This window comes from Pygocentrus nattereri, chromosome 28 (genome assembly GCF_015220715.1).
Source record: "Pygocentrus nattereri isolate fPygNat1 chromosome 28, fPygNat1.pri, whole genome shotgun sequence".
NCBI lineage: Eukaryota > Metazoa > Chordata > Actinopteri > Characiformes > Serrasalmidae > Pygocentrus > Pygocentrus nattereri.
The window spans coordinates 2,672,890-2,689,184 of NC_051238.1; the positions used below are offsets into that span (position 1 = coordinate 2,672,890).

General features: G+C 43.5%; 1 protein-coding gene across 2 annotated transcripts in view; it reads right to left on the reverse strand.

The window, feature by feature from the left end:
- qsox1 (quiescin Q6 sulfhydryl oxidase 1) overlaps window positions 1–13,446 on the reverse strand; it is a 63,147-nt gene extending 49,701 nt beyond the window's left edge. For both annotated transcript variants that reach the window (XM_017685101.2, XM_017685100.2), the window contains exons 1-3: window positions 13,128–13,446; window positions 2,720–2,820; window positions 125–173 (exon numbers count right to left, since the gene is read on the reverse strand). In XM_017685101.2, coding sequence (XP_017540590.1) covers window positions 125–173; window positions 2,720–2,820; window positions 13,128–13,401 — 424 coding nt within the window. In that variant the 5' untranslated portion in view covers window positions 13,402–13,446. The remainder of the gene's footprint in view (window positions 1–124; window positions 174–2,719; window positions 2,821–13,127) is intronic.
- Window positions 13,447–16,295: the final 2,849 nt, after the last annotated feature.

The following is a 16,295-nucleotide window of genomic DNA, read 5'->3' on the forward strand; positions in this document are numbered from 1 at the left end:
GTCTACTGACCACTGACCAGCAGCTGAATAGACTACAACTCTAAGGGATCTTTAAGGGTTCATAAAGCAAATTTTAACAAATACCTGAAGAGTTAAAAGACGGTGAAATGAATCACTTTCCTACCTCTGAGACTCTCGCCGGTAAAGTCCTCACCGGAGTATGCAGGAAAGAACTGAGAGAGAGAGAGAGAGAGAGAGAGAGAGAGAGAGAGAGAGAGAGAGAGAGAGAGAGAGAGAGAGAGAGAGAGAGAGAGACAGAGAGAAGGAGAGAGAGAGGGGACAACTCTGTTATATGGGGGTCATTTAGGGTGAAATACATCAAAACATCTGCATGCACAGATATACTATATTGCCAAAAGTACTCGCTTGTCTGCCTTCACACACGCATGAACTTGACATCCCATTCTTAGTATATAAGGTTTAATATGACGTCGGCTCACCCTTTGCAGCTATAACAGCTTCTGAGAAGGCTTTCCACAAGGTTTAGGAGTGTGTTTATGGGAAGTTTTGGCCATTCTTGTCCAAAATCTCTTGGTGCTGAAGCAAGAACTAAGGGGCCGAGCCCAACTCCTGAAAAACAGCCCCACAACATGATCCCCCCTCAAAACTTTACACTTGGCACAGCGCAGTCAGACAAGTATCGTTCTCCTGGCAACCACCAAACCCAGACTCGTCCATCGGATTTCCAGACGGAGAAGCGTGATTGGCGCACTATGACCCTCAGCATCCGCTGACCCCACTCTGTCATTTTACGTGGCTGACCACTTTGTGGCTGAGCTGCTGTCGTTCCCAATCGCTTCCACTTTGTTATAATCCCACTGACAGTGGACTCTGGAATATTTAGTAGTGAGGAAATTTCACGACTGGACTTGCTGCACAGGTGGCGTCCGATCACGGTACCACGCTGGAATTCACTGAGCTCCTGAGAGCGACCCATTCTTTCACTAATGTCTGTAGAAGCAGTCTGCAGGCCTAGGGGCTCGGCTTTATACACCTGTGGCCATGGAAGTGACTGGAACACCTGAATTCAATGATTTGGATGGGGAGTGAATACTTTTGGCAATATAGTGTAAGATAAGAAAACTTTATTGTCCATTAGATTTGCATAAAATGGAAATTTGTCTTTGGCAGTCTGGCACAGAAATACATTCTTAGACACATAAAACATAAAGCAACAGTGCACATGAACTATGCAGAGTATTCCTTATGTCCTTATTCAAAGTGTAGATTAGAGGAGAAGGAAAAAAACTGCTTTACTTTTAACGTAAGTCACTGTTGACACCGAGAGAAAAAGGAACAGAGCCGAACACAGAACAGTGCAATACCTTACAATCAATATTTAACTCCGAGCTGATTTAAGTGCTGTGTAAAGAGACGGTCTTCAGTCTGCGTGTGAAGACAGCGAGAGACTCTGCTGTTCAGACAGCCAGGGGGAGTTCATTCCCCCACCTGGGCTCCAGTACAGAGAACAGTCTCGACGCCCGTCTTCCACGCGCCTTGAAGGATGGCGGGTCAAGCCGAGCTGCACTCGAAGCTCGAAGGGCTCGTGGTCCAATTTGAGATTTCACCAAGCAGGTAGGTGGTTTGGCTTTGTAGGCCAGCATTAGGGTTTAAATCTGATGCGAAGAAGCTACAGGAAGCCAGTGAAGGGAGTGCAGCAGTGGGGTGATGCGGCTGAACTTGGGCAGATTGAAGACGAGTCATGCTTCCGCATTCTGGATGAGTTGCAGAGGCTTGATGGCCGCATGGGAAAACCAGCCAAGAGCGAGTTGCAGTAGTCAAGCCTTGAGATGACCAGAGACTGAACGAGCACCTGGGTGGTTTTCAACTTATGTAAATGAATAAATAATAAAAAAAAAAACAACTGAAAAAATCTAAATTAGAGATATATTTTATTGTTTTGCACTGTGTATTGTAGTTCACTGTACTGTATTATATTGTATTGTAGCGTGTTTTACTGTAGTGTAGTGTGTTGTAGTGTATTGTATTGTGTGGTGTGTTGTAGTGTATTGTAGTATATCCTTCTGTCCATATACTAAATTATTGTTATTATTATTGTTATTATTATTATTATTATTGTTATGCTCTCTTTACTTGAACACTTTCAGGTGGATCTTTAATTGATTAAAGTAATACATAAAAGTGCAGCATTTCATTTGCTATAACTTTACCATCGACAGATTTGGGACAGATTCTTTTACTTTATTAATGCATGTCAGCGGCAAAAATACTGAAAACAGAGCAGAATCTTCCATGAAAGCAAGGCTGCTTGATGCGCATCACCTTTCATGCACTGGTGTCATTCAAAGTGCTTTAAAAATGAGAGAACAATAGATTTAAAAGAGAAAATCATTCAATTGAAAATTAGAATTCAAACTACAATAGTTAAAAACTAAAATAACTAAAAATTAAAAGATAGATTAGGACAAAAAAAGTGCCGTTACAGTGGAAGAGGGGCTCACAGTGTATTTTATAATGAAATTCACTCATAATTCATTTCTACATGAACATTTGGCTGTTTTTGTTACTGTGCCTTTAAGGCAGATATATGCAAACATGCTCCGTTCTGATTGGTCGTCCCCGTTTAAACAGTAGTCTGGGCTAAAATGCTCCTTATGACTTCAGTGTGAGGGGGCGGGGCTAAACTGCTGTAGGCTAAAACGTGTAAATGTGTTTTTTGTGACCTCACAGAACGAAAGATCTCAAACAAGACGTTTACCTTTATAGAGGGATACCCGGTGATGCCGAAACCGGTGCAGACTCTTCTGTTGTTCTCGTCGGCACAGTCCAGGGCCGCCATGTCAACCGCAGGCTTCCATTCTGACCAGAAGAGAAAGGAGTGACCTGTTAGTGACCTTGAAATTGGGATGAGGGAAGTAAGGAATTTTTTGTCAAAACTGCTTTTTATTTTTCTAAATCTCTGCATAATTAACTGGTTGAGATGTAAACCGAGCGGTTCAGAGCGGTTTGGTGTGAAACGCTCTGTTCTAGAATCAGAGCTGCTCACAGTGGTGGTGATAGGAACCAGGCGTCCCTCTAAAAGCTCCTCACAGAAAGTTCCTACATGAACTGGTTCTGAATTCACTGCCTGATGACTGAGACGCTGTTTTATGAGAGTTTAGAGAACTTCAACTCCATTCATGGTGGAGGGAGACATGCAGGGCGCTGTGCGGCAAAATAGTCCCCAAAGAAAACTCATTATTCCAGATTTTCCACTGTTTTCCATCATCAATATTCCATATAAACTGGTTCCTATCACCACCACTGTAAAGACGCCTGAACCCTTTCACACCAAACCGCTCTGAACCTCTCTCTCTCTGAGCCGTTTTATGAGGAGTCTGGCCTCTTCCTGTTTCTCCTATTATATCAAAAACAGGACTGAAAACTACAGAGGGCGCCACCAGCGAGTCCTCAATGAATGGGTGTAAATGATTGGTTAGCATTACTGCTACTGAGAGCTGATTGGTTAGTGTTACTGCTACTGAGAGCTGATTGTTTGGCGTTACTGCTACTGAGAGCTGATTGGTTAGTGTTACTGCTACTGAGAGCTGATTGGTTGGCGTTACTGCTACTGAGAGCTGATTGGTTAGCGTTACTGCTACTGAGAGCTGATTGGTTGGCGTTACTGCTACTGAGAGCTGATTGGTTGGCGTTACTGCTACTGAGAGCTGATTGGTTGGCGTTACTGCTACTGAGAGCTGATTGGTTAGCGTTACTGCAACTGAGAGCTGATTGGTTAGCGTTACTGCTACTGAGAGCTGATTGGTTAGCGTTACTGCTACTGAGAGCTGACTGGTTGGCATTACTGCTACTGAGAGCTGATTGGTTGGCGTTACTGCTACTGAGAGCTGATTGGTTGGCGTTACTGCTACTGAGAGCTGATTGGTTGGCAATACTGCTACTGAGAGCTGATTGGTTGGCGTTACTGCTAGTGAGTGCTGATTGGTTGGCGTTACTGCTACTGAGTGCTGATTGGTTAGTGTTACTGCTACTGAGAGCTGATTGGTTAGCGTTACTGCTACTGAGAGCTGATTGGTTAGCGTTACTGCTACTGAGACCTGATTGGTTAGCGTTACTGCTACTGAGACCTGATTGGTTGGCGTTACTGCTACTGAGAGCTGATTGGTTGGCGTTACTGCTACTGAGAGCTGATTGGTTAGCGTTACTGCAACTGAGAGCTGATTGGTTAGCGTTACTGCTACTGAGAGCTGATTGGTTGGCGTTACTGCTACTGAGAGCTGATTGGTTGGCGTTACTGCTACTGAGAGCTGATTGGTTAGCGTTACTGCTACTGAGAGCTGATTGGTTAGCGTTACTGCTACTGAGAGCTGATTGGTTGGCGTTACTGCTACTGAGAGCTTATTGGTTGGTGAGCGGAGCAGCTCATTGGCTGTTTGCGCTCATGGACGACGTTTTAAGCTCCTATAGCTCGAGTTTAAAAGCTCTTAAAAATATAACAGCAGTGTTAAAATGTTTTATGCAGTTCAGGAAATTATTTTATTCTTTTACATTAAAAATGTTTCAGTATTTATAAATTATAATTTTGCTAAAAAGCTCCATATCAACCCATTCATTTTGAACTCACTCGGGAGCGCCCTCTAGCATCTGAGACACCCGGAAAACTTTACAGAGTGGAAATTCTCCTCTAAAAGTCTCTGGCTGTTTCCCATCACTGTACAAAAAAAGCTGCAGCCTTCCTTGTGATGGTTACTGAACGAGGGTGCGCACACATTCAGGACACGGTCACGTTGCTACAGAAACGCTTATTACTGATCTGTTTCATCAGTGAAGTGATGACGTGTGATGCAGGTTCCTGTTGATGGTAGTTCAACACAACAGAAATCTACAGATGTTCAGCTTTGCTGGTTGATGCTGAACAGAGCATCATTAATGGAGAAGAGCAGATTAAACCGCATCAGCCTTAAAGGCGTGAAGGGCAATTCCATACAGTTTTCAAAATTGCAGCACAGCTGCCTGTTAAGTGAAGCCTTTCAAAATGTTTCACACCATTTTACAGAAAACCAAGAACAACTGAGCACAACAGCAGTGATGAGAAGCGTTTAAGGCCTCTAAATATGGCCACACACAAGGTTTTTACCAGCAGTGGACAGTAACTGAGTATCTGAGTAAATGTAATGAGTTTCTGTACTTTAGTATTTTTGGTGTATCTGTACTGAAGTTTCTCCGTTCTGGGCGTCTTTCTCCTTTCACTCCACTACATTTCAGAGTCTAATATCCGACTTTCTCCTCCTACATTTTGAGAAATCTGTCGTTCCTTTTGGTTTCTGTGTGTATAAAAACGTAACATGTCAAAACGAAAGAAGCGCAAAGCCAGAGCACCAATCAGGGCCCAGCGGTCACTTTGTTTAGAGCTGGTTTTGACCTGTTGGTCATACCGACCCAGTGCAGCACGCGGTTCAACGTCAGCGCAGCAGCGTAAAACTTTGGGAGAGTCTGTTCAACATAAATGATGAACTAACCTAACTTTGTGTAAATAGAGCACAATATAGAAATATGTCCACATATGCAGTCGAGACTGACGCGGCTTTTTTCTGAATTTCTACAAACACCATTTCATTTTATAGTAAATGAGTTTGGGCTGGTTTATGTTTATGAACAGACGCCTACAGATCAACATAGTAAAGGAGCTCATCTGTGATCCTGAGTTTAAAGCCAGTTTTTATTCAACTTAAACTTGGAACTAAGTTGTAAATAAATCTGAAACTGAAACTTTGCTTGTGTGTAAAAAGTGATTTCAGAGCCACTCGGTTCTCCCTGATGGAAACTGTTTACCTTCAGTGTTTTGTGCTTCTGATCATTTTAATAGACGTCAGCGCCACTAATTAATGACGTTCTATTAAAATACTGGTTTACCAAGAGAGACGCTGGAGGACTTTCACCTGAAATGAGTTCATGAAGCCAGTCTGGTTATAAAAATGATAACAGGACATCAGAGCCAGAATTACTCTTTTAGTACTTTTACTTTATACTTAAGTACATTTGAAGGGAAATACTTTAGTACTTTTACTTTATACTTAAGTACATCCATCCATACATCCATTTTCTAAGCCGCTTCTCCATCAGGGTCGCGGGGATGCTGGAGCCTATCCCAGCAGTCTTCGGGTAAAAGGCAGGATACACCCTGGACAGGTCGCCTGTCTACTTAAGTACATTTGAAGGTAAATACTTTAGTACTTTTACTCAAGTGGAGGTCAAGTACAAGTTGTGTACGTCATCCAGCACTGGTTCTTGAGCCTGGAGACTGTTCCACATTGTAGGTACAGCTAAAAACGAGGCTGAATTAATCTCGCTTTCTTTCCATTTTGTGAGAACGAGTGTTGTTCTGCTCTCCAAGCCATTTTCCAGAACTCCATTCGACTCCAATGAGCAGGTCGAACCCAAAGGAGAAAAATTCTTTAAGATTGTCTCAGAGAAATAAAGCAGATCTAGACCTAATATTAATGAAGGATCTCCCCTCATTAGGAGGAGATTAACATCAGCGCCTCACTGTGAGGCGTTCTGGTGATGGAGAAAAGCGCAAGTTCTTCTGCACTGGCAGACTGCTGAGAGGGTTCTGTGATCTAGAACAGAGCTGTATGAGAAAACGACGAGACCTCACAGACATTAATGAGGTGAGACAAGGTGAGAGTTATTAATCCACATGCGTGACAGTGTTTTGATCAAAGTTCTATCTGTTTTATTTCTCAGGATCCAAATTTCAGAAACAGGAGAAAATGGCAAAAGTTTCACGCAGACCTCAAACACTAAACCACGCCTTGGAGAAGAACCTGAGACCAAGGGAACATCTCATTTAGAGTATTTCTTTCCTTTGGCAAAGGCAGACGCAACACGATACAATACATATGCACAGCAAGACCGTTTGAGACAGACGGTGAAGCGTATCGGAGTGCAGACTAAGTGTAGATCAGATTAACTGCAAATTCTATGCAAACTAACAGCAGCACTGGATTGTGCAAGTGACCGACCGTTACAGCTGACCGCATCATCTATTTCCCCTTGCGTCAAACACAAGGCCCACCATCCTCTCCAGCCCACGAGTAGTTAATATTAATACAGGGGTTTTATTCTTTTTGTATATTTTGAATAAACAGTGGTCAGTTCGAGTTGTAGCACAACATTAAAAATGAAATAAAACTTTTTTTTTTCCTCTCTGACCCACAAATTTGTTGAGATTTTCTAGGGTGGCCCTTTTATGTTAAGTGACCCTCATCAGTCTCACAGTTGGGAAATTTCACCTCCGCAATCTAACCCATCCACGCAGTGTAACGCCACAAACACTAGGGGGCAGTGAGCCCTATCCACAGCGCCCGGGGAGCAGTTGGGGGTTAGGCGTCTTGCTCAAGGGCACTTTGGTCACAAACTGTCAGCTCAGGGTATCGAACCAGCGACCTTCTGGTCACAGGGCCGGTTCCAACCTCCAGCCCACGACTCCTTGAGTTTGACACTCCTGATCCATTTCATACAAAGAATATGACAAATCACTGCTGTATCTCCATTTTTGACAAAATTTGAAAATACTTGTCACTTTTTACATAATTTCTAAATTTTATGCTGAATGGAGTAAAAGAAATGGCTCAAACATAACTGGAAAAAAGTCTGGCTGCTTCATCAGTTTGCTTACGGATCAAATCAAATCAGTCGATGTTGCCATTGATCTTGCTCTTTATTTAGGCTACATTCACATTACCAGGTTGAACCACTCACTGTCCACTCTATTAGACACTCCTACCTCGTCGTTCCACCTTGTAGATGTAAAGTCAGAGACGACAGCTCATCTGCTGCTGCACAGTTTGTGTTGGTCATCCTCTAGTCCTTCATCAGTGGTCACAGGACAGGCTGCCCACAGGACGCTGCCCACAGGACGCTGCCCACAGGACGCTGCCCACAGGACGCTGCCCACAGGACACGCTGCCCACAGGACGCTGTTGGCTGGATATTTCTGGTTGGTGGATGATTCTCAGTCCAGCAGTGACACTGAGGTGTTTAAAAACTCCAGCAGCACTGCTGTGTCTGATCCACTCAGACCAGCACAACACACACTAACACACCACCTCCACATCAGCGTTACTACAGTGCTGAGAATGACCCACCACCCAAACAGTACCTGCTCTGTGAGGGTCCATGGGGGTCCTGACCACTGAAGAACAGGGTAACAGGGTATCAGAGAAACAGATGGACTACAGTCTGTAACTGTAGAACTACAGAGACCAGCTATACAGTAAGTGGAGCTGATAAAGTGGACAGTGAGCGTAGAAATGAGGTCATATGGTTATGCCTGATTGGTGTATGTATGTTTGTGTGTGTTGAATTACATGTTGCTGCACCGTCGTGTGGACAATAAAACAAGTCATCATTTTCGAGATGAGGTTTGTTCCAACAGCAGTGAAATGGTCCTTAAATGGTCCAAACTGTGCTGAAATTTTGAAAAACGGGTGAAATTCCCCTTCAAAGTCACTCAAGTATGTCAGTGTGTCTAACGTATGAGGTCATGCAGGCGGCTTTGAAAAGCACACGTTAACTAACAGACTAAAACCCAGAGCCTTCTGGTTTTGGCAGCAACACGAAGCACGTGAGGCTCCAAATCCCTTCATCTGCTCTAATAACCTCCAACAAAAGCGGCTGCCTGCGGAGCGGAGCCGGCAACAGTTATGTCATCAGGGCTTTCACAGCATGGACCACATTACAGCCAGCAGGGGGCAGCAGAGCCGGACCGGGGGTCAAATGTCAAGGCCGCTTTGAAGATGTTAATGGGTACAGTCCAGTAGCTTTGACCGTTTCCTGCAGTGGCTTAAACAGAAGATCAGGATTTTTACAGGGAGATTCCAAACCACAGGGAGGGAATAACACAGGGCAATCTGGACACAAACACCATAAAAGATCCCATTCTTTATGTTCTTTAATTAAGGCAATTATAGAGAACCATGAGAACCATGAGTAAACGGAACCAAATGGTTCGTCTATTTTAACAAGACTGACATCGGAACAACGATCAAGGGCCAAACTACAGAGTTTACCCTTCATTGAACTGTGTTTATACACTATAACCAGACAAATCTATAACCGCAAAACCCCACAACCCTATAAACGTATAACTCCATAACCGGAAAACCCCACAACCCTATAAACGTATAACTCCATAACCGGAAAACCCCACAACCCTATAAACGTATAACTCCATAACCGCAAAACCCCACAACCCTATAAACGTATAACTCCATAACCGCAAAACCCCACAACCCTATAAACGTATAACTCCATAACCGCAAAACCCCACAACCCTATAAACGTATAACTCCATAACCGGAAAATCCCCACAACCCTATAAACGTATAACTCCATAACCGGAAAATCCCACAACCCTATAAACGTATAACTCCATAACCGCAAAACCCCACAACCCTATAAACGTATAACTCCATAACCGCAAAACCCCACAACCCTATAAACGTATAACTCCATAACCGGAAAACCCCACAACCCTATAAACGTATAACTCCATAACCGCAAAACCCCACAACCCTATAAACGTATAACTCCATAAACGCAAAACCCCACAACCCTATAAATGTATAACTCCATAAACGCAAAACCCCACAACCCTATAAACGTATAACTCCATAACCGCAAAACCCCACAACCCTATAAACGTATAACTCCATAACCGCAAAACCCCACAACCCTATAAACGTATAACTCCATAACCGCAAAACCCCACAACCCTATAAACGTATAACTCCATAACCGCAAAACCCCACAACCCTATAAACGTATAACTCCATAAACGCAAAACCCCACAACCCTATAAACGTATAACTCCATAACCGCAAAACCCCACAACCCTAACACTGTGGGCCTTTCAGAGCGAGATAGAGCAGCTGGACTAAGATGTTAGTAAAGAAGTTTATGGCTTGAAGTTTCACAGAGTTGATGTTTTTCCACTTTGTTTCCCGTTTGTTAATAAGAATAATTAATTCTTTTTTTTATATATATATATATATATATATATATATATATATATATATATATATATATATATATATATATATATATATATATATATATATATATTTATATTTATAGCATCTCATTACTGGAACATACACTTAGGTTCGTTCTTACTTGTGCTGTATTTTGTTATTTGGATTCACTTCATTAGAATTTAGAAGATAAATATTACAGTAAAAAGACTCAACAGTGAAAAAGGATATAAACTAATTTATTTTCATTTAAAAGTAAAAATATGCCGATATCTAATCAGAAACCGGTGGGTCCGTTGCAGAAACGAGAACTTGGATGAATGAGTTAGTAAACAAATAAACAAATAAATAAGAAAAATAAAGGAGCTCAGATCTACAAAATCATACATTGTTTATCTGTGATTATTTTTTATACTTAAATATTTATTTTATTATTATTCAATATCCAACATTTGAAAATAGTGCAAAGACAACATATCAAATGTTGAAACTGAGTAGTTTTGTTTTTTGAAAAATATTTGCCCGTTTAGAACTTGATGCCAACAACATGTTCCAAAAAAGTTGGGACAGGGGAGCAAAAGACAAAAGAACAAAAACACCTGGTGGCAACAGGTCAGTAACATGACTGGGTATAAAGGGCATCTCAGAGAGGCGGAGTCTTTCGGAAGTAAAGAACAGCAGGGGTTCACCACTCTGGGAAAGAAGTGGAAAAGTGACCTGTGGTCCGAATCAACATTTGAAATTCTTTTTGGAGAACATGGATGCTGAGTCCTCCGGGCTAAAGACCACTCAGCTTGTTATCAGCGCAGAGTTCAAAAGCCAGTAATCATGATGGTTTAGGGGGGTGTAGCACAGGATGTGCTACCCTGGGCTCAATGAATCAGCTGCTCTCATTAAGGGAGGGAACAAGAGCTCACCGCTCCACCTCCTCGTTACCGCCCCCAAGTGGCAGCTCAGTAACAGGGTGCGGGGCCCAGGTAGCGGAGCTCAGGACTCCCATAGCTGGCACCAGCGTTGTCCTCCTCCTTCCGCCGTCACTCGCGGCTCTCTCCCTGGCGTCCTCACCGAGGTGCGTCGTCACTGCATGTTTGGGCCCCGCCTTTCTGCCGGCTGTCTCCGCTGTCATCGTCAGGGCGCGGGGGGCGGGCGCATGCCACAGGGGGCATTAATGCACATGGCATGAGTGACGTGCTCATCTGTGAAGGCACCACTAAAGCTGAATGATATACACGTGTTTTAGCAACACCTGCTGCCATCCAGACGACGTCTTTTTCAGGGAAGGCCTTGATTATTTCAGCAGGACAGTGTCAAACCACATTCTGCAGGTATTACAGCAGCATTGCTCCGTATTAAGAGTCCAGGTGTTAAACTGACCTGCCTGCAGTCCAGACCGGTCACCACTGAGAACATTTGGCACATTAGAAAAATACGACAAATGAGACTAAAACTGCTGATCAGCTGAAATCCTAAATAAAAAAACAGAAAACATTTCATCTAAACTACAGCAGCGTCGCTAACAGAGCGCTGTCAAACGAAGAGGTGATGAAACACAGCGCTAAACAGGCCGTAGTGTTGGCATCCGGTCGGAACGTAGTGTTGGCATCAAATTCAAAATGAGCAAATGTTTAAAAACATTTCTCAGTTTCAACATTTGATTTGTTGTCTTTGTATTATTTTTCCTTTAAAAACGTGATACGCCGATTTGCAGATCAATGCATCCCATTTTATTTACGTTCTGCACAGCATCCCAACTTTTATGGAAATGGGGTTGTGTAGTTTAAAGTGGTTTCTTTAGAAGCTGGACAATATGACGGTCATTATTGTGATAAATTACCTATCAGTATGACAACAGGCGTCTGAGCGTACTGTAGACATAAGTACTTAAACACTGACCAACTGCATATTTGATTAAAAAGAGCTAAATTATTTCTCTTTACTTGTGTTTAGTTCAGTTTAGTTAGTGAGATGCTGTACGCAAGTAACTGGATTCATAGGTTGTGAGAGTATTTTTAAAAAGAGGCTCTACTTTGTTCAAACATAACAGAAAAAATAAATATTGACACATTGTGCGTCATGAAAAACCTTCTGAAGTATCGCACACCTATTTCTACATGTTTGACATGTATGTAAATATTAAAAATGAAAACTTTTACATTTATTTAGTATGTATGTTGCACATGTACACCAATCAGGCGTAACATCATGACCACCACCTTGTTTCCGTGCTCACTGTCCACTTTATCAGCTCCACTTACTGTATAGCTGCACTCTGTAGTTCTACAGTTACAGACTGTAGTCCATCTGTTTCTCTGATACTCTGTTACCCTGTTCTTCAGTGGTCAGGACCCCCATGGACCCTCACAGAGGGTCCCATTTGAGTGGTGGATCATTCTCAGCACTGCAGTAACACTGATGTGGTGGTGGTGTGTTAGTGTGTGTTGTGCTGGTCTGAGTGGATCAGACTGCTGGAGTCTGAGAACAGTCCACCAACCAAACATATCCAGCCAACAGCGTCCTGTGGGCAGCGTCCTGTGGGCAGCGTCCTGTGGGCAGCGTCCTGTGGGCAGCGTCCTGTGGGCAGCGTCCTGTGGGCAGCGTCCTGTGGGCAGCGTCCTGTGACCACTGATGAAGGACTAGAGGATGACCAACACAAACTGCAGCAGCAGATGAGCTGTCGTCTCTGACTTTACATCTACAAGGTGGACCGACAAGGTAGGAGTGTCTAATAGAGTGGACAGTGAGTGGACACAGTGTTTAGAAACTCCAGTAGCACTGCTGTCTGATCCACTCAGACCAGCACCACACACACTAACACACCACCACCACGTCAGTGTTACTGCAGTGCTGAGAATGATCCACCACCCAAACAGTACTTGCTTTGTGAGGGTCCATGGGGGTCCTGACCACTGAAGAACAGGGTAACAAAGTCTGGACTACAGTGTAAACGAGTTTATATTTTTCCTAAAAGTTGGACTTTTTGAATCGGTTCGCATGATTCACAGAAAAGAATCGGCTCGTAAGAACGATAGGAATCGAACATCAGTACAGCTTCTGCGAGGCTCCTGACCAGAGAGTCAGCGAGCATCTCCATCGCCGATTCAGGGTCAGCCCAAGTGTCCTGCTCCTTACCTGAGACGTCACTGGCCAGGTTCTTCCAGACTGGAGCGAAGGCACTGCAGTGTCCACACCAGGTCGCATAAAACTCCACCATGAACGCCGAGGAAGCGTTGAAGATCCGAGAAACGCTGTCGGCGTCCAGCACCAGAACCTGGTCAACAGCAGAGTAGAGTCCGGCCTGAGCTTCGGAGCTCCAGAGAGCGGCCAGCAGCGCGCAGACCAGCACATATCTACCCTTTAATCTGCTCAGCTGAGGCAGAGACGTGGCAGAGCAGCGCCGCGCCATGATCCAGCTCCACTGACTGAGAGAGACTCACACACACACACACACAGAGAGAGAGAGAGTCATACACACACAGAAAGAGAGAGAGAGTGTGAGAGAGAGAGTCATACACAGAGAGAGAGAGAGTCAGAGTGAGAGAGAGAGTGTGTGTGAGAGAGAGAGAGAGTCATACACACAGAGTGAGAGAGAGAGAGAGAGAGAGAGTCATACACAGAGAGAGAGAGAGAGAGTCAGAGTGAGAGAGAGAGAGAGACAGAGAGAGAGAGTCATACACAGAGAGAGAGAGAGAGAGTCAGAGTGAGAGAGAGAGAGAGACAGAGAGAGAGAGTCATACACAGAGAGAGAGAGAGAGAGTCAGAGTGAGAGAGAGAGAGAGACAGAGAGAGAGAGTCATACACAGAGAGAGAGAGAGAGAGTCAGAGTGAGAGAGAGAGAGAGACAGAGAGAGAGAGAGAGAGAGAGAGAGAGAGAGAGAGAGAGAGTGTGAGAGAGAGAGTCATACAAAGAGAGAGAGAGAGAGAGAGTCAGAGTGAGAGAGAGAGTGTGTGAGAGAGAGAGAGAGAGTCATACACACAGAGAGAGAGAGAGAGTCAGAGAGACAGAGAGAGAGAGAGTCAGAGTGAGAGAGAGAGTGTGTGAGAGAGAGAGAGAGAGAGAGTGTTTGGGCTGCTGCTCTCCTCCCACTGCGCGCGCGCGCGCAGACACCCAGTACAGGGAACCAGAGGGAGCGCGTGCAGGACACTGATATACCCTTAACACATCAATCAAGCGCGCGCCACTGGAGAGCAGAGGGCCTGAACGCGTGCAGCCTCATTACTGCATTAATGACTGCGATACTGCACTAAAACTTTATTACACTAATAACAGCATTTATACCGACCTGCCCTGCTGCATTAGTGCGCTAATACCTGCTTCCACGATCGGATTAGTGCTCTAACTGCGGCACTGATAACTATTAGGCGCATTTCTGCACTAATAACTGCGTTAACCACCGCAGCCCGTCACTAATAAGCTCATCAGCTGCAGAAATGAATGCACTGATTGCCGCATTACTGCATTACATGCACATGAGTAACCACTGATAGTTGCATTATTGCACTAATGAAGGCACTAATTGCATCAATAACTGCATTAATATCTCCACTACAAAAACCACTGGCGTTAATAAGACCACCTGCCCCTCCTACAATCCTAAAAACAAAGTTGAATTCAAGCCAATTTAATATTTCACATTTTTCAGTTGTAAGGTTTGTAGACCACTCCAGACAAACATCAGTTCATCTCGAATTTGTTCGTAAGATCAATTCTCCGTCACTGGCATCACTGCAGACATAACCGCATGGACAGCTGCATTAAAGCACTAATGACTGCATTGAAAAGTCCACTACTAAACAAATCCCATCTAATTCCTCAGAGACGCAAATCCCAGACCATTTAACGCTTTAGGCTGTGAAATATAACTGCAGACAAGACTTGAGGCTTTTAAAAGACTTGAATATTTCATCCTTAAACTCGCAGTACTGGCTTCTGAAAACGTTCGGACGTCAGTTTGGCTGATTCACGTTACGAGCCGCTACTTACACATGATGTTCATGTATTGTATTGGTACATGGTAGTGTAGTGTAGTGGTGTAGTGTAGTATAGTGGTGTAGTGTAGTGTAGTAGTGTAGTGGTGTAGAGTAGTGTAGTAGTGTAGTGTAGTGTAGTGGTGTAGAGTAGTGTAGTAGTGTAGTGTAGTGTAGTAGTATAGTGGTGTAGTGTAGTGTAGTAGAGTAGTGTAGTGTAGTAGAGTAGTGTAGTAGTGTAGTGTAGTGTAGTAGTGTAGTGTAGTATAGTGGTGTAGTGTAGTGTAGTAGTGTAGTGGTGTAGAGTAGTGTAGTAGTGTAGTGTAGTGTAGTGGTGTAGAGTAGTGTAGTAGTGTAGTGTAGTGTAGTAGTATAGTGGTGTAGTGTAGTGTAGTAGAGTAGTGTAGTGTAGTAGAGTAGTGTAGAAGTGTAGTGTAGTAGAGTAGTGTAGTAGTGTAGTGTAGTAGTGTAGTGTAGTAGAGTAGTGTAGTGTAGTAGTGCAGTGTAGTAGAGTAGTGTAGTGTAGTAGAGTAGTGTAGTGTGGTGTAGTGTAGTGTAGTAGTGTAGTAGAGTAGTGTACTGTAGTGTAGTATTGTAGTAGAGTAGTGTAGTGTAGTAGAGTAGTGTTGTAGTGTAGTGTAGTGGTGTAGTGTAGTGTAGTAGTGGTGTAGTAGAGTAGTGTAGTAGTGTAGTGGTGTAGTAGAGTAGTGTAGTGTAGTGTAGTAGTGTAGTGCAGTGCTGTACTGTAGTGGTGTAGTGTAGTAGTGTAGTGTAGTGTAGTAGTGCAGTGTAGTAGAGTAGTGTAGTGTAGTAGAGTAGTGTAGTAGAGTAGTGGTGTAGTGTAGTGGTGTAGTGTAGTAGAGTAGTGTACTGCAGTAGTGTAGTAGAGTAGTGTAGTAGAGTAGTGCAGTGCTGTACTGTAGTGGTGTAGTGTAGTAGTGTAGTGTAGTAGAGTAGTGGTGTAGTGTAGTAGAGTAGTGTAGTAGAGTAGTGGTGTAGTGTAGTGGTGTAGTGTAGTAGAGTAGTGTACTGCAGTAGTGTAGTAGAGTAGTGTAGTAGAGTAGTGTAGTAGTGTAGTAGAGTAGTGTAGTGTAGTAGTGGTGTAGTGTAGAAGAGTAGTGTAGTGTAGTAGTGTAGTAGTGTAGTGCAGTACTGTAGTGGTGTACTGTATTGTAGTGTAGTGGTGTACTGTACTGTAGTGTATTGTAGTGTGTTGTATTATATTGTAGTGTGTTGTAGTGTACTGTATTGTAGTGTGTTGTACTGTATTGTAGTGTATTGTACTGTATTGTAGTGTATTGTACTGTAGTGTGTTGTATTATATTGTATTGT